This window comes from Morchella importuna, assembly GCF_003444635.1.
Source record: "Morchella importuna strain M04M26 chromosome Unknown Morimp01GS001, whole genome shotgun sequence".
Taxonomy (NCBI): domain Eukaryota; kingdom Fungi; phylum Ascomycota; class Pezizomycetes; order Pezizales; family Morchellaceae; genus Morchella; species Morchella importuna.
This window is the reverse complement of record NW_025763398.1, coordinates 2,581,423-2,602,938: the sequence shown is the minus strand read 5'-3', so window position 1 is coordinate 2,602,938 and position 21,516 is coordinate 2,581,423. Positions and strand designations below refer to the sequence as shown.

The window sequence follows — 21,516 nt, the reverse complement described above, 5'->3', positions numbered from 1 at the left end:
TCTTTTGCTGGCGACAGGTCAGTACTCTATCTTCTGGGGTTCGTAGAGTAGTGTCCGGTGTTTGGTATTGGCTCGAAAGAGGGGCAAAGCTGAGGCCGGCATGTTTCTTTCCTTTTTTTCTTCTTCTTTCTTTTCTTTTCGCCTCCTTTTCCTTTCTTTTGCCTGGCACTTCTTCATTTCCTGGCATGCACTTACCATAGATTGGTTGGAGGTCATGCATGCCGTGTAGAGTATTTGTGAGCATGTAGTGAAGGTATGTATGTGGACCTCTGGGGTAAAGTTGGGCGTTTAGGTAGGTCTCTGTACTCCAGTAGACTCTTTTTTTTCTTTCTTTTTTTTTTCTCGCTCCCCTTCTGACCCTTCTCCTTGCTAGGTTTCCGCGTGAGGACTCAGAAGATTTTGGAGTGGGTTCTTGTGATCGAGAGGACCCTACTGTCCTAGGCTAGGGTAGTAAAAACAACAGGGAGGAAAGGACACCAGTCTATCATCTTTCTCGCCCGCACAGGCATGAAGGCTACCAAAGTAAGAGAAGGCAGCGAGTTCGTGTGTATCGCATACTAGAGGGGCATTTTTGTACCCCCAATAGTATCACAGACCCCCAGCTTATGTACCATACTCACTCCTACATAAAACACCCACTCATGCACGAATGTCGCACGTACTCTGACCAGGCTTCTACCACTCCCCCTTTCAGCGCTATCGGAAAACCCACTGGTAGAGGTATCAACCTCCCCCATAATATCCTCTTATTCCCCTCGTGCACCCTTCTCTCCCCTTCTACCTACCCTTCATCGTCGCCCCTCCACTCCGACGTCCTGGAGCAGAGAAGGTGATCCATTTCCGTCCCCCTCTCACCCTCCCACCCCCCCCCCCCCCCCCCCCGGCCGCACACCCTCCCGATATACCTCCGCGTCTCCTACCTATCTACCTGCTCATCCTCCCCCGACTCCCACGGACCGCCATACCCCGCTCCCTCTCTACATATCCCGAAGAGATAGGTATATTTATCTCATCTCAAACTTCCGGCATAGACGCCAGGGTTCCCAGAGTAGTGATCGAGATTTTGACCTCGATCTCTGTGTTACGTTTTTGTCCAGAGACACATTAAGGTACACCTAGTTTGAACGAGGCGACGTGCAAGTGTCTAGTCGCGCTTGGTAACGACTTTCACGAAACAACGACGATTAATTCTTCCCGAATCCGAAACCTCTTTCACTCTCCTCTCTCCCTCTCTCTTTGCATCTTGCATCTCGTCGATTGTTTTTAATTCTATTCCATTCCTTTCGGAGAACCGACTCTGGACCTGTGAATATTTTTTCTCGTGCTTTAATTTCTTATATCCGCTGGTTATAATCGGATCAGCTCTTGTAGTGTAAGTACATAAATGTAGTATATTTTGCAGCCTTCTTCGGACGCTTCCTTTTCTCTTCCACTCGCACTCACACACTTCCTCTTCTTCCATGACACCCTCCGTATTCCCCCACACACCCTACTACGTCGCCGCTTGCTGCTACTACTGCTATTTGCTGCCACATCGTCTCGGCTTCCCTACCTATGGAGACTAACATTTTTAATCTCCATCTCAAAGTTCCCCACGTAATAGGCTACCTACTCGTCCGTCTGCCGAACATTATCCAACATTTATTCTACTTGTCCCTCACCTCCGTTCATCAATCCTAGTCAAGTGATTGATCCCTCCCTGCTAGCTCCAGAGCTACAGCGACCCATAACAGTACTTGATAAAGCTCTTCGTTCGCCTCCTTCTGATTCAGGGACACCCTACCCACAAAGGAATCCGTCCACGAACCCGCATGTATTCGAACTGATGGACTCTGAAGACGGCCAACAGTTCATCAAGCATCTCGCCCACTTTGTGCGGACTCACGAGAAAGCTCTAGCAAATGCTTTACAATTACAGAGGCGGAATCCCCGCCGAAGGGACTCAGCACCTGCCATAACTGGTACAGGAAGCCACCCATCGTCACCACTTAATTCCACCTCATCATCATCCGGCTCAGCTCTAGCGGCAGCCTTTTCTCTACCATCACTGTCGTTCTCGCCGCAGTACATCAAGCCCCAGAAACTGTCGCTCACACCCCATCACCTCTACTACCTCTTGACACGATTCGAAGAACTCAACATTCCAGTTGGATCTATGGGTGTGCGTCTCGAGAATATCCACGCAGAGACTTCACCAGCAAACTATGTCTCGTTTCTCAGAGATTCGTCTGCTCAGTCCAAACGAAGAAACATATCTTCAGATAGCTTGTCAATTCACTCAGTGTCCAGCGTCAAGAGTGTCATGACTGGGATGAACTCCCTGTGGTCCTCTTTTGGACTCGGTACATCAGCAGAGTTAAAGAGTGCGAGAGCAAAGGCAGCGCTTGAAGCAGATTTGAAGTATCTATATTCAGCTTTTACTAAAATCCCATGCCTTAGGCTAGCTCCTGATAGGAAGTCACGATTGATCGAGGGCTTCGAGGAGTTTCCTTTCGACACCGCAGTTCCCTTGTTGGCTTTCAAAAACGTCAGTGCATTGGAGATTTGCGATATCGATATCCGCCAGTTCTTTGGATGGGATCAATTGGCTGAGAGAGTACGGAGCTTGACGGTCAAAAGAGGTGGCATTGAGGACCCCGCAGAGCTCATCATTGCTATTGTTCTGGATGATATGGATAAACGACGATCAAGGTCTGCAAAGTCACAATCCTCGCCAATCATGCCGTATCCTGTATCGGTTGTCCCAACGGAAGCCCAGTCTTCATCGGCACTTCCTTCGACACCTCCTTCGCCTACAACTTATCATCCGGTGCTGATTGGCGGAAGCGCGCCCACAGGCCATTATCATGCGATGTCCAGAGATCCTTCGAACACTTCACGAGACAGCTCGAAAACACGGCCACGGAGTTACTCCCCGTCTCGGCCGGCCAGCTCTAGGAACAGTTCAGCGGCGGGTACTCACCACCGCTCACATCGGATGCGAAGATCGGAATCTGGAAGTAGTCATTCCTCTTCGACATCTACCGTTCTTCCTGGGTCACCTCGTGGTACTAGTCCGCCTACCGTTGTTCCTGGGTCACCTCGTGGTACTAGCCCGCCTAAAGTTGTTCCTGGGTCACCTCGTGGTACTAGCCCGGCAAAGGAGGATCCTATGGCGAAGAAATGGAGGTTCTTGAGGCATTTGTCATTGGCGGATAACAGCTTGACATCCATCTCCTCTTTCGCATTAATTCCATTGGCAAATTCGTTATCGTCACTTGACCTTTCCTCCAATCTTTTCACATCCATTCCAGAGACTTTATCCACGCTTTCAAACTTGCGAGCTTTAAATCTATCTAACAATATGATCGACTCACTTCACTCGTTGACTCGCAACCCCCTCCCCGCCATAACCGCGCTAAATCTTCGTGGCAACCGCCTAGCGTCGATTGCGGGCATAGAGCGGCTGCTATCATTGGAACGTCTGGATTTACGGGAAAATAAGCTTGCAGACCCCACTGAGTTGGCTCGGTTAACGGGCGTACCGAACATGGCAGAGATTTGGGTTGCGGCAAACCCTTTTACGAAGACTCACCCCTCGTACCGATTGATGATATTCAACCTTTTCAGGAGCACACCGGGTTATACGGATGATATTACGCTAGACTCTCAAGGGCCTGGGATGGTCGAAAAGCGGAGTTTGGTCGAGAGAGCGGCAGAGCTACCCAGCGTGCCGGTGGTGAGGATGCCTCAACCACAAAGCGTAGTCGTCAACACAGTTGCAGCGATCGATCCCAAGAAGAAGGAAAAGCAAGAAAGTGAAAAGTCGATCAAGATGGTTACCAGCACTAGTGATGTGGCCAGGGCAAAGAAGAAGCCTGGAAGAAGGAGAGTGGTTGAGCTTGGTCGCGAGGACAGTAGCTTATCAATTAGCGAGCATAGATTAACAAAGTCACCTCAACCACCTTCCGTGCACTCATCGATCAGCTCAAAGGTATCAACAGCACCTAAAGATATTCCACACCATCATGATGAATCATCCTCCGGGGCTGAATCATCCCCTCAACAGCATGCATCTTCATCCCCTAGAGAGAATATTGACTGGGAGATGAGGGGAGATGAATACCGGCGTAAAGTCGAGGCTTTGAAGATGGATGTTGGGAGTGGTTGGTTGAGTGTATTGAGCGAGGAGGGTATGTCATTGGCCACGTCGAGAAAGTCGACGCCCGGGGCAACGAATACCAGCCCTGTAGCTCAGTGGAAGAGACCTGGTTAATTTTTCTTCGGCCGTTTCGGGGGATCGAGTAAACTGCATAATATTGTCACTGGTTGAACGCCTAACGAGGATGATGAATGCATGACCTATTCTTATCAAATTTGGCTACGGAGAAAGTTGATTTTTCGCCTTTTTTTCATTAGTTTGCCGTTGTATCATATCTAAATTTTCCTGTTAGTTTTTACTCGTCGGTTTGGGAGTTCGGCTGGACTTTTTTCTTTACTTTTTTCTTTTCTTCGAAAGTTCACTGGGGGGGGGGGGGGGTTTCAGTAGGTGTTCGTTTCTATTGCTTAATTTTCAGCTTTTTTGTTATTCGCGCTTTTTCATTTTCACTTTACTTTTGCATCTTGCAGAGGACTTTTTTCTCCCCTCTATATTCAATCATCCAGCTGCATCTATTATTTATATCTGACATGCATGCATTTCATATTTCTGTTTTTCCGGTTACTTTCTGGGGAAAGTTAGGGTTTAAGAAAGAGAAAGAAAAAGGGAGAGAAAAAACAGTACTCTATTCGTTGTTTTTGGTATGAGAGAATGAGATTCCGAAAATTATGCATGTAGTATTGGTAATTCCTGGCTGTTTGGAACTGGTGTGTGGGAGGAATGATTGATTATCAATTTAGTTTGGCTGTTTGGCTGTTTGGCTGCGTTGCGTTTGTTTGCCCTTAGTTTTTTATATTTTTGCTTCGCTTCCTTGCAGCCTTGTTTTTTTAAAGATAGTTCTGGGTTCATTTTCGTTTTTACAGTTACGGTAGAGTAATTTACAAGGGAAAGGCGGTGCAAAGTCTAGGGATATTTTATTCCACATCCTAAAAATAAAGTAAAAAACCAAAATCATTCCAGAGGAAAGAAGAAAGTGGTGTCGGCGCCAGCTTGTAAGTCAAGTACTGTATAGGTACTTCCCCGCTCTCTCGTGAGTAAAGTACTTGCGTGGCAGCTCCCTACCACTTTCGACGAGCTTATTCAAAGGTAGTTTTGATCTGCAGGCGATATTCTACCAGAATTGGCTACGGGAGTGCTGTAGTTAGTTAGCCACGGCTTCTTTGCCCCATTCTGTGTGATGATTTACTGAGGGTCCTCCTCTCCCTTTGGTTTCTTGGTTCTTGTTCTTCCTCTCGTCCTGTATGCGGATCACGGTGCGTACTCGACAGTCTCGGAGCTCATTGCTGGAGTAGTGATGGCTTCGGCGTTGCGTTTCTCACACCACCGTGGGCAGGGCCGATTAGGATTGGTTGGAACCACGTGGTTGTGGTTGGCCAGCCTGCCTGTCCTCTGTCTGCCCTGCCTAACTTACCCGAGAAACCCTCCTCCGCACCTGGGTCCTTATCGTTCTTTCCCGGGGAGGTTGCAACGGGTGATCGCTTATGACTGAGCTGATGCTGATGATGCTGATGAGGAGTTCAACTGGTTGCTGCTGCTGCTGTGGATAGGCAGGCCCTGTTCTAGCATCTGCTGCAGGGTGCAGACCCTATGTTGCCTACATATCTACATCTAGATACCCTACCCACTTTGCTGCTGCTGCTTCATCGCTGGCAGCGCCGCGCAATAGCACATTTTGAGACAACCGCATTCTCGTTCTGGATCAAGAGAGAGAGAGAGGAGGGGGGGGGGGGAAGAAGAGTTAGAAAGGAAAGAAAAAACGGTTCTAAATATCAGTACTTACGCGTACGGTAGTGAGAAAAAAACGCCTTCCCCTGCCTCTGTTCTGTTGAGCGTGCCTTTTCTGGTTCTGGGGTGATTAGTAGAAAGTAGAGGGAGGTACTTTGGGTCAAGAAAATTAGTCAGTCAGCTGACCCTTGCTCACAACTTGTGCAACTGTAGGTCTGTCGTTGCATCATCATAATCATAATCAACCCCAAAAGTGATTTGCAACCTGCAGTATGGAAACGGCGCGAAGGGCTGTAGGATGTGGAATCCGACTCCACAACGTTCGTTACGGCCGTACGGGTATGTAACACCAACCCACGTCTACTACTTCATACATACGTACATGTAGCTAGATATAGAGGAATTGGAATCTAGAGAGAGAAGGGTATGTACATGTTAAACACATCCAGGGCCGGTTTCTGACGTAGAGCACGTACGTAAGTTTTCCCTCTCAGGTGCAGACACACCAAAACCCCCAAAAGTTATAACCACTGATCTTATATGTCCCCTCGAAACCCTGGTAAGGGTAAAGAAAAAAAGGTGGGGGTGACCCCTCACTCAATCCTTTGAATCTCACCAGACGATGGTCCGAGCTTCACCTCTGTCTAAACCGGTTCGGTCCCGCCAAGAGAGGCAGTACCACTACCACCTAATATTAGTACCAAATAGCCATATGAGAAGATCAGGCTAAAAAATACTCCTAGACGGGATATGATATTCTTGAGGTAGGGAGGAGCGGTAATTATCCCCATTTGAATTTTCTTATATCGTAATTCACTCCCATAGACTGACTTTGGGTGGGGTCACGATCAGTCGGAACTTAAATACGAACTCCAGGGCCACCTTCCGCCCACTTCCCCACGGCCGCACTGACCCTATTGTATGTCTAAGAAACCACAGATTCGGACGGAAGATAGGAAGGGCTTGATGTTTGACGTTGTTTGCAATTTGCCTTTTCCGAGCATTCGGTACATACAATGTGCCACAGTGCCTGCCCTGCACTTCCCTACGTAGGGTGGACACAACTTCAAGCAAGGATATATCGCTCTCGGGAGTTTCGAGTGTGTGTCTCTTGCGGTGAGAAACGTTGGCTGGTTGGGATCGACTGTCATGGTCGGGGCGCATGGTGAGGTAGATTATGTACGGTACGGTATCTGAGCCGTTTGGCTTCTCGAAAACGAACACCCCCGGCGGAAATGCCCGGTTACCCTCCCACGGCATACCCAAAGTCCCCACGCAGGTCACCACCATGCACCCCGGCTTTTTCTTTTCGGGAAAAAAAAACAACACCAAAATTCTGAAGGAGCCCGCAAAAGCAGCTCGTCCCCAAACACGACTTCCCGTCCAGAGCGATTTCTTTGATCTGGCCATTGAGAGCTCGAACCTTCGAGCACCTTTTCTGATTTTGTTTTTTTCCCTAGGAGAAATTCGCCGAAGAGTTCGTTCTAGACGTCGTCATGATAGTTATGAGGCTAAGGAATTGCGTGGGTTATCGGGTACTGCTGTAATGTCACTGGAGGATCAGACAGCCAAGAAGCCACACACACATGGGGAGCCAACGTGGATATATATAGAGGGGTACATTTTCCACATGCCAATCTTTTTGTCCTAGAAACACCTCAATTGCCAAGTGCACGTGCTAAAGCCCCTGCCTTGAACTAGCTGTTACGTGGCGCCGCGGGGTCTGTGGACAAGTCACAATAAATCACTCGGAATATTGATTCCTGCAAAATTTGATTGATTGGTCGATTGGATCCCTGTGGGGTGAAGGGAGTAGAGGAGACGGGAAATGGATTGACTTAAGAGACTTGGTGGCTTAATAACTATTAAAGCGGCATTCTCCATAGGACACTATTTGGTAATCAGAGGCGTTTGGGGTCTTTGAGAGGAACATGTAACTGCTTTACACCATAACTTTGGCCCGCGAATCTTCAACGTCGTGGAGGAAGCGTTACACGACACATTTTATATTTAGGCCGCTCGTCGGACCTATCATTATTCCACTGGAATATTAAAAGTCCGCCAATTGCAAGTACTAGTCAGCCATATAACGAACATATAAATCAATGGCATATCGTGATCAGCGCGTTGGACTTCAATTAACAATTCAAGAATTGCAGTGATTTTTCACTCAAATCCCGATTCTAAAAAAAGAAATTAAAGAGGAAGAGGCGCTCCTAGAATGAGTTGAAAATTTTCTACACCTAGGTCTGTCGTCGTTACACCACCGGCTGCGAAGTCTGTACTTTCAGGCAGTACCTCTGACTAGAGTTAGAGGCAATTTGACCTTTCAGGTGACATACAGTCGTTCACCGATATAACGAATGCCAAAAAAAGCCACAAATTTGCTATAACGAATGGGTTTCGGTGATCCGAATCTAAATTTTACATAGAAACTTGCCTGCTATACCGAATAATCTGCTGTATCGAACGGAAAACTTTGGAATATGCACGTTCGTTATATCGGCGGACGACTGTATACCTATGTAAATATAACGCCTAAACAAATGACAAGCCGTCCCTGTACTCTTCCCCCCCGAAGTCTAAACCCGACGTGATGGAGCTGTATTTGTATAAAAACCATGACCTCGCTAGTTTCCTCTCCTTAGACTATTAACACCAATATACCGGAAAGTGGCTGTATCTACAAAGGATGAGCTCGATATATTGAGTCATAATATATCACTCGCAGAGTTTCGTTGATACTACAATGATATAAATCCCTGAAGAGCCTCCACGGCTACACCCATGTTTAAGCCCTAAATATAAATGGAATTATACCGCGGGGAACACGGATAGAAATTGTGATAATAAAGATGACTTCCCAACAGTGAGATTGCACACATAGGCGCATAAGATCATTTCCCCTAGGCCTCTCTGTTAGTTTGGAGCTGTTTAGACGGGCTATAAGGGCACCATACTCACTATAAAAGCCAAATTGAGTGTCCCATTTGCTTCGAAGTTCAATTTTCTAGCTGCTGCTCCGGTCTCTATTTTTGACCGGGCCGGATACGATCAGATAGACATATTAGACTAATTCCTTTTTACCCCGTTAACTTTATACTCAAATATTTTTCAATGCTTACTTCGGCTAGTATTTAAATTCAGATTAGTATTTTTCCGCCCCTAAATAGTTCGGTTTACTCGGCTCCTTATCCAGCAGCACGATACTGCTATTTCCATAGTGGCTAGGACAAACGGTCTCGCTGACCAGCTCTAAAAGATGGGGCAAGTCGTTTTCGGGCTGATAGGGAATTTCGAGGTTATGGGACAATGCCGGGTCTTGAAAAGAATGTTGCTACCGGTAGGATATCATAGGTCACAATGTTGAGAAGAGACATAGTTCTAAATTATGAAGACCCCAAAGATGATGATCAAGAGTAGGGTGGGCACTAAGCATGACCAGATAGCTCATGAATGCGAAATAAAGTTCTATAACGGCACACCTCATTTTTTTGCCGGCATCTTGTAGTGGTGCTGACCGCCCGAATAATAAGGGGCATCCACTTGGCTGACCTGGTACTGTCCTTATTTATAAAACACAACGGGCATCGCTAATAGCTGTTAAGAGGGTCCTAGAACAAGATTTCCGTTAACTCCTAAGAGCGAGGTAGTATGATCTACGCCTTGTGTATACTTCAAGCAGCCCGAATGGAGACTTAAGCTTTTAAGGCTTGAGACATTGACTCACACTGAAAGCTCGAGCCGGCTTGTTTTGTGGATCGATCTAACTAACATAATACGGAGATCACCTCCAATTTGGTTTGTTAACCAAACAGTTTAGTCTCCGGGTCCTTGATCAGTTATTGATACGTGTAAGTTCAGCTCTATCGCATGTCCTCTCGTTCGAACGCTTTTTGTTCTAAACCAAATTTCGGCCAAGATAACTGATTTGTGTACACGGAGCAATAAGATACAGCCACCAACCAACAGTGTACCTAGGACATGTCTAAGACAGCTATAATAATAACAATTTGGGTGCAAACGCAAAGAACTCTTTCGGGACTCCTCCGTTCAACCCTTTTTTTCTCTCGAGTGCTTCTGAACTACCCAAGCAATAAGATAATGCTATTCGCCTAATGTATGCAATGAACTTCTATAAGAAAAGCGACAACACCAGAAAAACGGTATTCGGGATAGCAAACGCCGACAACCAAAGCCACCTATCCGACCCGAAGAGATAACTCAACCGAAAACCCATAGAGAAAAAAAATCTTCCTCCGAACGGCCTGTCCTATCGAAAATATTAACCTTGGGTGCACTCCAAATACTTCAACTCAGCTGAAAAGGCATACCTCAAATAGAGACACCGAGATACGACGCAATTTGTTTACGACGATCCATAACTGTAACATTCGGAAGTAGGGCTGGAAGCCCAAGCGCAACTGCAAGCTGCTGGCATTCGAGCACTAAAGCTGTTAGTCTTGGATTACGCTCGCATAGATGTAGGATAAGATTACCTGTGAATGTTAGTAAGTTGTCCCGAGTGATCGCTTGAGCTTGCACTCCAACTGGGTAGCGGAGATGTGCTATGTTTCCACAAGATGCGTTGTATAGACGTAATGGAAGTAATGTTTGACTGTATTTCTGATAAGTCCACCAATACCAATAGTAATGTGTGTGTGAGATGGTACAAACTCTCTGGATATTTGATCAAGACTGAGGCGGAACTCCCGTCTCATTTCGTCCAAACCCCGTTCCATTCCGTCCAAAGTCCTTTGTAACTGAGTAAACTGCTCATCGTGTCGACGGAACTGTCCTCGGACTTCCTGGAAATTTTGGACTTGATCTAGCGTTTGAACCGTCGGATGGTTGGAGATTAGAGGAATCTGAGCTCCAAGATCGGTAAACGCTCTTGCAATGATGGCAGGATCTGCTTGGGCCATTTAGAATGGATCTTTGTGTGTTCTCGTATGTGTGTTCTCGTTGTTCGAGCAAGTTTGCTTCTCCTTCGACGTTATTGTAACAGACCGATAGATGCTCGGCCTAGGTCTACCTATCCCTTAAGCTGTCGAGAAAATGCTGACCTCAGAAAGCAAATTCGGTGTGGCTTTACTAACAGATCCCGTTATCTCTCTTATCAAATAATAGATCTCTCATACAAATTGTTATGGGGGGTCAGCATCGACAGCTTAAGGGATACCGTAAAAACTCGATAGGTGAGCCCGGGCTTAAACCAAAAATATAGGGTGAATAACAGTACTGGAGAAACGTAAAGCAACCAATCAGAGAACTCGGGTTCGATAGATGAGCCCGGGCTCACCTATCGAGTTTTTACGGTACGCCGTGCGTTGCCAAGTCTAAGCACTAACCCCGTTGTGTGGTGTTGGACGTCCCGGTGGGCAGAGCCTCATGGTCAGCGGCACCTGTCCATAAGTTTCCTAGTGAGGGGAAGGCTACTTTGTCATTTTTCGCTGATGGACAGTTATATCTTTTGAGATTAAAACCCGTCAACCACAAACAATTTTGGAGAATGGCTTTTATGCTACCCCTGAAGATAGTCTCATATGGAGACTACCGCAATCAATAAACAGCGAGTTTCGAATGGTTACTCAATTATTAGAGGCTTTAGCCGGTTGCAACTTTCATACAAAAATGCGCCAAGATGCACCCACATATGATAAATTTGTATGAAATTTGCAACCGACTAAAAGCCTCGAATTAGAGAGTTTAAGCCACCAGATATTTCTGGCAAGAACAAATAAGATCAGCGTAAAAGATTACCAATCCTGTGTTAGTTTTGCTCTTTTGACCCTAGACCGCTGATCCTTTTTGTCCGACGATCTCTTTTGTCTGCCAAAAAGTCGGATGGCTTAAACTCTCTACTTGCCAGATTTTTTTCTGTGTCCAGCTGTTTCTTCCTCATCCGGAAATATGGGAGTGCTACGAAGCAACGGCCCTAAAACTTCGTGAATTTGATAGATATTTGGTGAGATAAAGTCGTTGCGACTCTTCCGTATCAGGAAGAATAGGTTCGCTGGACACAGAAAAAAATCTGGCAAGTATTAATCATCGTTTAAGCTGCGTTCAGGCACAGTTAGGCAAAGTGTGTGTAACGTCCCCCGGGGGGTTTTTTGTCCTTTTGAAGCAATGATCTTCGTTCTTTTCCGGCTGTCTACGGCAAGTAGCATTTGATGAAAACATTTTTGCTTATTGAGATATACTTCTGTTTTCGAGCCTAGGGCAATGGTATGAGAGTTATGTCTTGGGTTTAATTACAGATGTGACCTCTTCCCACGTTTAATATTATACATTAGTACTGAATATCGAGTGATATTTCATGATTATGACATAAAATTGCTTACTTTGGACGTGCTATAGTATATTACCCGGTTGACTGAAACAGGAAAAACTACCTGGTAATACCAGGCTGTTGTTTGTTTGATGCGTAAGATTTTAATTATGTTCAGTGGTTTCCCGTTAAAAGGATTATCTCGAGTTACGTGTACAGAAGGGGTGTTGCTCTAATAAGGGTCGATTTCTTTTTTCTTTTTGTTTAATTCATCTAATAAGGGTCGAGTTCTAGTGGAGAATCCAGTAAGTTCGAATGAACACTAAGAAGTGAATCGCGCCGGGGGTGATCGTAATATGTTATACCCTTTTTGGGACATATTTCGAAAACCGATTCCGATGGGAAAAAAAAGCCAATGATACCAGGAACTCTAAAGCCAAGACCGAGTCAAATGATAGTCCACTTAAAGATACTCACCTTTCTCTGTTTGTGTAGAGAGGCCTTTGTTGTTTAATCCAGTGCCTTTGAGCTGTTGTTAAAAACATCGGGATATACTCAACTAGTTATTAGTGTAGGTCAAATCTGGGCCCAGGAGAGTACTATTTCGGTTGGTTTCGGGTTGTTAGGAAGTACTAAGGCTAGGGTTGATATGAATGCCAAATTTCATCATGTAGATTGCTTCATGCGTTCTAGATTCCCGAACACACCAAGTGGCCTGGTGGAAAATCACCTATTGGCTCTAGATCTATTGCAGATCTTTAACACTATATTATCTTCTTCCAGCTGAACTAGCCAGTAAAAAAAGTCTGAGGCCGTAATACGGGAAACGTGTATTTATGCCCTATAGAAATCACTTAAAAAGACATATAGAAATTTATTAGAATAAAGCCACCCACCAAATAATGTTTTAATAAATATCCCTGATAAGACCTAGAAATACGCTAAGAAATAGCTTATAGCAACCATATTGCCCCTAGCATGTACGATTTCCTTCCATCTGAAGACAAAGGACACAGGTTATCAAGCTTGGGAGCGGTTCTGTTATGATTCTAAGAATATGAAACCAGTAATAGATATATGCAAAGATCAAGATAAAAGGCCTAGGATTCGTGATTAGGATTTTGGGCTCAAGGAGGTGGTGAGTAATTTTAATTATGATTAATACTATAATTCGTTACGTAGAATGTTTCCTGCAGTTAAATGATTTCGATATTTCTTATATTTTTGATATTACATAAAGTATTGATATATCTGAAAATCGATAGACTCAAAAAGACCCAGAAAGTTGATAAATGCGAACTTGATTAGTATTTCGACATTCGATTAAGGATGGCCGTTGAAATTGACATTGAATGTCATGTGATCGTACCAAGACAATTAGATCTTCGTGAGCTGGGCGATCACTGTTCGGAGTCACCAATTGGAAGGGTTTTAGAAGGGCTCTAAGCACTAGACTGCATATATGTAAGTACCTAGAGTACATGTATCCCTTGGACGGATGAAAGTTGTCAAATTCGCGACCACACTCTTTCAGCTATCACTAGCCTAATATAGCAATTGTTGGAAATTCTTGATTGGTTCTGTTGTTGTTTCTAACCGTAAAAAGCAAGATAATTCCCTTACTAAGTGGTGCACGGTCCAGGTCGCGAATTTGACAACTTTCATCCGTCCAAGGGATAGTACTTTGCACACATGTACTCTACCTAGTATTGCTCTACTACACAACCGGCATTACATACACACAAAAAATAGCCAAGACAACCTTTTTGTATGGCATGCAATAGCAGTGGTGTTCACAAACGCTATGAATAGACGAGTACATACAGCACAAGTGTCAGGAGCTTGGCATCATCGTGAAAATAGCCACAGCCATGAATGACGCGTTACCTATTCGAACTCCCAATGCTTGACCCTGGTGCCTTCACCACTTTGAAAATTTCATCCAGCCGAGCTTGACTTGGTGCGAAGAAATCACTAGAACGATCCCTGGTGTACTGTATGTACCTATGTATGCGCATACATACATGTATGCAAACCAACCTCCCTTGCTGCGCGTGCATATCTGGGGTAACTGTGTGTGGAGCAATCAAAAAGAAAAAACAGTTCTTCCTCATGAATCAAAACATAAGAAGTCACTCGTTCATGAATCACTCGTGTTCATACTGGTCTGCTTGATTTCCACTTCAAGTTAACCCTTAGCATTACAGACGTTTAGAATTGTACGGAATAGACGGAAAAAGTGGCATGCAAAGAGCTAAAAAAAAAAAGAGCAAGGAAAAAAAAAAAAAACTGTAGGCCCAAACCCAAGCCTAAGGTTATATGGAAGAACATAGTCCAAGACTATTCGTTATTCCCTTCCTGCAACAATGATCCTCTTTTCCACCACCCGCTAATATAATGTTTGAAGGAAAAAGAGAGAAAAAAAGAATAAAGTCATCGGCACTTCCCACACAGCTGTCCCACTCCTGCACAGACTAGCCCAGCCCTTCCACACCAATGGAATCATATTCTTCCCGAATACCAAGAAAGCAAGATAAGAGTTAAGATTAGAAAGAAAAAAAAGAAAACACCAGCTCGACGTCCCCCTCGAAAACCAGAAATCAAGCAAACGCGCCAGATAGAATCAGAGCGGGACATAAATGATAGATAGCTTTGAGTGATATCTTTCCTCGCAAAAACAACAACACCGCCGTCCCGAGGAGGTACGAGAAAAAAGAAGTTATACTGAAAGTAGTGACAGAAAAAAGTAATATAGACTAAAAAGAATTAACGTAAAAGGATATGAAACGAATAACGACCTTTTTTTACTCCTTATTCACCAGTAATTGACCACGAACACCCCCCATTCCAATTTCCTTGCTGTTCTGTTGCCGAAAAGTCGCGAAATCCATAAAAATAAAACGAGGAGTAAAAGGGAATGGTCGGTAAGGTCATAGACAGAAAGTAATGATGCTCCTTATGTGATACATTATAGTCTCCATGCCGATGTATTTATTCTCAGGCCTATGCCGGTCCCATCGATGGCCAGAATTGAAAGTGTTTGATGATAAGAGAGAAAGAAAAAAAACAGGGTATTCGAGAAATGTTTGATGGTAGTGGGAGATAATTTTGTTGAGCGTTGCGAGATTCGTTTCGGTAAGTTGGAAAGGTTCCTGCCCCATGGACTAGCAGATGACGCAGCAGTTAGGTCCGCTTTGCTGAGGCGCGTATGGGTCTTCACGTTTGTCGACCTAGTAATGAGAAAAGAATAGAGTAAGTAAAGGCATCTAAGACTGAATCACGTGGGTCTAAAAGTGGTCAAAAGTATGGAATACGATGTGACAAAGGCGTGTTGGTTTGAATGGAAATACGATAGAAGGATGCAAGAGCGGGAAAGCAGTGAAGTAAATATAAACTTACCGATCCCCAAGTCGATGGTACCATAAAGTCTTTAGTAGTTTTTGTGTAGTTGATCATCCTGAAACGAGAATGTCAGCATGGTAAGCGTTGGTAAAAAAGTTGTGAACTTGTGATGATAACATGTAATCATATTGATAACTTCAAGACATCATCGAGAAGTAAACTTGAAGATATCATAAACAAGTGAATAGGAAAATGGAAGACATACGATTGACAAGCCTCTGACACCTTCACTCGTGGTCTATCCAGATCCTCCCTCAGCCTTGCATTTAACTCTGTTAATCGTCTCAACTTCAACTCCGCCATCGTTTGTTTCTTCTCTTTTCCAGCAACCCCAGAATTATTATTATTATGAAGAGGCATCTCGTCTCTTGAGAACTGTGCCGAACGTTGTGAATGAAGGATTTAGTTCTAGCTGTCAGAGTTCGGAAGATAGCGGTGAGTGTTTAGGGCCACAGGATGATTCGTTAGGGGTACCGACACTAGAAGAGAGTACAAGGTAAAAGAAAAGAAGGGGGTAACGCGAAATATTATTGAGCAGTGTGCAGTTTTCTTGAAGGAGAGGCTGAAGGTCGGATTTAGTAATGACTGGTAAGGAAACGTTCGAGAAGAGATCTTCTACCGTTTGTTTGAAAGGGGGCTCTTGGTTGTGATTATGGGGGTTGGAGTGGACAGTGGACAGGTGATGAGTGGCAGCAGCAGCAGCGGCGGCAGCAGCAACAGCGGAAGGCGAGCGAGCAGTCAGTCAGCTGGGGGGGGGGGGGGGGTGGGGGAGGCGAGAAGGCAGACTGGTTGTGTCAGTTGTGTTAGTGGGAAAAAGGAGAACAATGTATCGCTACCGCGACAGGATTGTACGGTGATGGCTTAGTGCGATGAAGGGTGGAGGGTGGGCAAAGTGCCTGAGAAGAGGAAGGCCTCGGTACTGCGGTAGAGTACTGTGGTACTGCGGTACTCTCGGAACGGGCGAAGAGGGGTTGAATGCTTCTAGGGTACTTCTAGTACTTACTTTACCTTGTCGACGACTCGGTCTATCCCACAGTAATATACAGACTGAATACACTTGGGAAACAACAAAACAAGATCTACTGAACCTTTTCACCTACTTACTTTACTGCTCGTTAAACGGTCCTCCAACGTGTATGTATGTGGGTAATTATCACTGCAGACGGGCGAGCAAGAGCGGGATGGGCAGGAGGAAAACCCGAACGGTTGGCTCAGGGGGTGTGAGGGATGAAGGCGATTTGCTGAGCAAGACCTACTAGGTACTTAGTAGATACTTTAGATAGGCACGGACAACGATTCTTGACGAGCAGCACAGAAGGGGAAGACTCTGAAATTTCGGGTCTGGTGCTGGGGCAACGGTAGGGAGAGACTCTGGAGAGAACTGGGGAGAGTGGTTTCCACCAGTACTAAAACGGGCCAGCATACCCCAAGCTGGGAATAGCGTACTAGTATTAGGCAGCGCAATGGGGATAGGCCTGTCGCAACACCGTGCAGGCTGAAGAAGAAGGAGGACTGCATTTCTGCGACTACCAAGGGAGTAGGCAGAACGCCTGGAAATGGAAGAGCATCCACCTCTTTGAATATTCAACATCCCCGCAACGTAGTGGCCTGAACTGCGAAGGATTCCCGAAAGAAAAAAAAGGGCCCGAAAAAAGAAGGAGCAACAGTTCCACACCAAATTCCGAGACCTCCGGGCTTTTATTCGTTTATATAAAACAAATAAGCGTCGCAGCTAAGTACATGTAGGTGCAATTATGCTTCAGCTGGTCTTCTTGAATATCAGAGTACCTTTTGTTCCTCCTCGGGGGCATGCCAAAGCTTGCATCATACCTACATGTAGGTACATGTACTTTATATATACCAAAATCAGATCTGGGGGTGTTCGGACGGTAGGTACAGTGTCTACATACAAGTATGTAGTAATTTGAGAGACAATGGCGTGGATTGAGGCGAGGTGATTCATCATCCATCTTCTAGATAGGTTGACATCAACGAGGATTGTTAGGCGAGCTTTGAAACGAGAAGTTCGTGCTCTCATAATTCAAAACAGATGCCTACATAATATACAAAAATATATCATGGTAGAAAGTCTTATGCATATTTAGAAGCAAAAGATAACCCTTCCAACTCTTCTATCTCTCCCATCGTAGTTACGGTACATAAGCTTTTGAATGCTTAGAGCAGTCACAGAACGCACGAAGAATGATGATATTACCTAAGGCAGCAAATTTGCGTAAAAGGTTGCTTTGGCAAAAGGTCAAAAATTTACCCTTTTTGGCGTTTCGCTAAGGAAAAAATTACACTAGTCTCATCATCAATCTTCAACCACACAGAACTTTCGCTACCTCAACTGCTACAGTTATCATCGCCATCAACCACCGACCACCAAAAATCGATCTCAGCTCTGGAAAATTTGGTTAATTCATAAATTTCCATTCTGCTGTGGTTAGTCTACCATCATGGCCCCCCCTCCTCACGCAAAGCCTGAGAATGTTCTCAAGGTTCGTTATCCCTCCACCATACCCCACCTACCCCACCCCCCATAATATTAACATTGCTAATCCATCCCATCACAGCGTGCGCAAGAGCTTGTCGCTGTAAACAAGAATTCAGGTGCTCTCGAGCTCCTTCACGAACATGTCACCTCCAAGCGGTCCCGTAACTCTCCAATCGCATCATTGGAACCTGTTATGATCCTCTTCGTAGAGCTTTGTGTGAGCCTAAGGAAAGGAAAGACGGCAAAGGATGGATTATATCAATACAAGAATATTGCTCAGAACACGAGCGTACAGACTATCGAGGTTTGCAACCCTCTTCGAATGCTAAACTACTTCCGTTGACACATGCCAGTTGGTTCTTCGTAGGTTCATCGAACTCGCCGAGGCAAAGGTTACTGAAGCCCAGGAACGGGCTGAGCAAATTACGGTTGATGCGATTGACGACCTTGAGGCCTCTGAGACCCCTGAATCTATTATGCTGTCTACAGTTTCCGGAGAACAATCCAGGGACCGCACTGACAGAGCCGTTGTCACTCCTTGGCTAAAATTCTTGTGGGAGACATATCGCACCGTTCTCGATATCCTCCGCAACAATGCCCGTCTCGAGATTATGTATCAGAGCACCGCCTTGCAAGCGTTTCAATTTTGCTTGAAATACACTCGTAAAACCGAGTTCAGAAGACTTTGCGAACTTTTGAGGAACCACGTTCAAAATGCAGCCAAGTATTCAACTCAAATGCATGCCATCAACTTGAATGACCCTGATACACTCCAGCGCCATCTTGACACTCGCTTCCAGCAACTTAACGTGGCCGTTGAGCTTGAATTATGGCAGGAAGCTTTCCGATCTGTAGAGGATATTCACACCCTTCTCAATCTTAGCAAGAGGCCTGCAAAGAACGTCATGATGGCGAATTACTACGAGAAGTTGACCCGTATCTTCTTGGTATCGGACAATTACCTATTTCACGCTGCAGCCTGGAGCAGATATTACAGTCTTCTCCGAACTAGCGCGGCTCAGGTTGCCGCTGGTCAGTCTACAAAGAAGGATTCTCCTGCGACCACCGAAGCTGATCTTAGCCGTGCCGCTTCTCTGTATCTTCTGGCTGCCCTCTCTATTCCCGTCATCAGCCAGGCTCGCTCCAAGGGCGCTCTAGTTGATGTTGACGAGGCCAAGAGAAACAAGAATACTCGTTTGACTAACCTCCTTGGCATGGCCAGGGCTCCTACTCGTGCTGGACTGTTTAAAGACGCCATCGGCAAGGGAGCACTTAAGCGTGCAAGACCGGAAATCCGTGATCTTTACAGCATCCTTGAGGTCGACTTCCACCCTCTTAGCATTTGCAAGAAGATCTCTCCGATCCTCACGCAGATTGCAGCGGAGCCCGATATGAAGCCGTACGTTTTGCCGCTTCAGCAAGTAATTCTTACCAGATTGTTCCAGCAGCTTTCTCAGGTTTACGACACTGTTCAGCTGAGCTTCGTCATCAGTTTGGCCTCTTTCCCTGCGCCTTTTGAAGTTACACCTTCTGTCATCGAAAAATTCATCATGAATGGCTGTAAAAAGGGTGATTTGTCAATTCGCATCGATCACGCTGCGGGTGTTCTGACATTCGAGTCCGACATCTTTTCTTCTACAAAGCCCCTCCATACCGGCTCTCCAACCGGATCTGCTGAGAAGGAGACAATGTCCGTCCAGAAACTCCAGAGCACTCCCTCGGAGATTGTTCGCACACAGCTTTCTCGACTTGCAAAAGCTCTTTATCTTACTGTCTCTCACGTTGATCCCGAGTTTCAGCAAGCTCGTCTTGAGGCTAAAGAAGCAGCCTACGCTAGAGCTCAAGCCGGTGCCCAGAAGGAACACGAGGAAGCTCTTGCCAGGAGAACTATCATTGAGAAGAAGAAGGAAGCTGCTGAAAGCGCCCTACTCAAGAAGGAGAAGGAGGAGGCACAGCAGCGTATGATCCGCGCTGAGGAGGCACGTGCCGCCGAAGCTGCTCGTGTCGCGGAGCAGCAGAAGAAACGTGAACTAGAGAGGCTCAGGCAGGAGCAGGAAAAGATTCGCAAGGAGGAGTTGAAAAAACAATTAGATGAATTGTCCCTCGATACCAAGATTGACGTTGAGAATCTTGAGGACCTTGACAGCAACCAACTGAGAGCCATGAAACTCGCACAGCTTGAGAAGGAAAAGAGGGAAATGGCCGATAAACTGAGAATCACTGGGAAGAGGATCGACCATCTTGAGCGTGCTTATCGCCGGGAAGAAGTCAAAATTTTGCCCCAAGATCTTGAAAGGCAGAGAGCTGAGGATTTGGCTGCCTATGAAGAGAAAAAGAGAATTACTCTCGAGAACTCTAAGAAACAGCACGAAGATGCTGTTGCATTGAAGAAGCGCCTGGGCAGGCTTGTAGTTCCTTACGAGAGGTTCAGGGACGAAATTAAACAACAGAGACACCAAGAGTTTGAACAGAGAAGGAGGACAGCCGAGAAACAACTCAGGGCCGAGATGGAGAAGAGGAGACAGGACGTCCGCGCTGAGAGAGAGAGAAAGAGGATTGCAGAGGAAGCTGCGGAAAGAAGAAGAATAGAGGAGGAGGAGAGAGAACGCCAGGAAGAGGAGGAGAGACGGAAGAAGGAGGAGGAGCTTAGGGCTAAAATGGCGGAGGAGAAGATCAAGCGTGAAGAGGAGAGGAAGTATGTCTTCTTTCTCTTATATATCTATTCATTTATGCTCATACTAACTCAACTGTTTTAGGAAACTTGATGAAATTGCCGCAAAACAACGTCAACGTGAGCAAGAAGCCGAAGAACGCAGAGCTCGCGAGAAGCTCGAACGTGATAGCTTTAAGCGTCCTTCTGCGCCCGAAACCACTACACCAGAATCTGGAGGCGGTGGTCGTTGGGTCGCACCCGTACGTGGAGGAGGTTGGCGTGACCGTGTCGCTGCGAAGGGAGGTGATGTGGACTCCACCCCACCACCCCCTCCGGTCAATGGTTCCGGTGCCGCCCCCCCTTTAAGCGCTCCTACCGAGCGTAGAAGGCTGAACATTGCACCACGTACCGCGCCTATCGCCAGGGAAGAGGTACCTCCGCCTCAAGCCGCCCCCGCCCGGGAGGTCGAGAGGCCCGCTGCTGATGGGCCTTCCGCGGATGCCAGACCTGGTGTTTATAGACCTGGGGCTATCAGTGGTCGCAAATTGCAGGCAGAAAGACCGGAATCTCCAGCCGCCGTTGCTGATGGTGAAAAGCCTGCCCCCAAGAGTAAATACATCCCTCCTAGTCAAAGGAAGGAAGCTTCAAGTGGAGGTGGCGGTTGGGGAAGAAGGGGTTAAACCTTTTTTCGCATTTCCTTTTGTTTTAGTTTAGTCGATTTTCTATTGTGAAAAATCATAGAAAACCAAACAAACAGGGATGGGACATAGGGAAACCAAAAAAAAAAAAACCGAAAAAAAAACCAAAAAAACTAAAAGCAAGTTTTCGAA

At 45.8% G+C, this 21,516-nt stretch overlaps 6 protein-coding genes across 6 annotated transcripts; 3 read left to right on the top strand and 3 right to left on the bottom strand.

The window, feature by feature from the left end:
- Positions 1-255: 255 nt before the first annotated feature.
- LAJ45_00662 (uncharacterized protein) lies at positions 256-4,255 on the top strand (the record flags this gene model as incomplete). Its single annotated transcript, XM_046110263.1, has 7 exons — positions 256-292; positions 374-404; positions 993-998; positions 1,098-1,109; positions 1,363-1,372; positions 1,589-1,596; positions 1,681-4,255. 7 exons carry the CDS (start codon positions 256-258, stop codon positions 4,253-4,255), a joined length of 2,679 nt encoding a protein of 892 aa, XP_045976956.1.
- Positions 4,256-7,040: 2,785 nt separating this feature from the next.
- Positions 7,041-7,643, top strand: LAJ45_00661 (uncharacterized protein; the record flags this gene model as incomplete). The annotated part of the gene is made up of 2 exons (XM_046110262.1): positions 7,041-7,480; positions 7,565-7,643. 2 exons carry the CDS (start codon positions 7,041-7,043, stop codon positions 7,641-7,643), a joined length of 519 nt encoding a protein of 172 aa, XP_045976955.1.
- A 2,555-nt stretch (positions 7,644-10,198) lies between these two features.
- LAJ45_00660 (uncharacterized protein) lies at positions 10,199-10,788 on the bottom strand (the record flags this gene model as incomplete). The annotated part of the gene is made up of 3 exons (XM_046110261.1): positions 10,199-10,311; positions 10,363-10,481; positions 10,541-10,788. The coding sequence occupies 3 exons, from the start codon at positions 10,786-10,788 to the stop codon at positions 10,199-10,201; spliced, it is 480 nt and encodes a 159-aa protein (XP_045976954.1).
- Positions 10,789-15,298: 4,510 nt separating this feature from the next.
- Positions 15,299-15,839, bottom strand: LAJ45_00659 (uncharacterized protein; the record flags this gene model as incomplete). The annotated part of the gene is made up of 3 exons (XM_046110260.1): positions 15,299-15,364; positions 15,534-15,591; positions 15,742-15,839. The coding sequence occupies 3 exons, from the start codon at positions 15,837-15,839 to the stop codon at positions 15,299-15,301; spliced, it is 222 nt and encodes a 73-aa protein (XP_045976953.1).
- Positions 15,840-16,063: 224 nt separating this feature from the next.
- On the bottom strand, positions 16,064-17,054 carry LAJ45_00658 (uncharacterized protein; the record flags this gene model as incomplete). The annotated part of the gene is made up of 7 exons (XM_046110259.1): positions 16,064-16,098; positions 16,156-16,173; positions 16,255-16,321; positions 16,540-16,561; positions 16,641-16,644; positions 16,701-16,788; positions 16,962-17,054. The coding sequence occupies 7 exons, from the start codon at positions 17,052-17,054 to the stop codon at positions 16,064-16,066; spliced, it is 327 nt and encodes a 108-aa protein (XP_045976952.1).
- Positions 17,055-17,995: 941 nt separating this feature from the next.
- LAJ45_00657 (uncharacterized protein) lies at positions 17,996-21,366 on the top strand (the record flags this gene model as incomplete). The annotated part of the gene is made up of 4 exons (XM_046110258.1): positions 17,996-18,037; positions 18,113-18,337; positions 18,387-20,728; positions 20,790-21,366. The coding sequence occupies 4 exons, from the start codon at positions 17,996-17,998 to the stop codon at positions 21,364-21,366; spliced, it is 3,186 nt and encodes a 1,061-aa protein (XP_045976951.1).
- Positions 21,367-21,516: the final 150 nt, after the last annotated feature.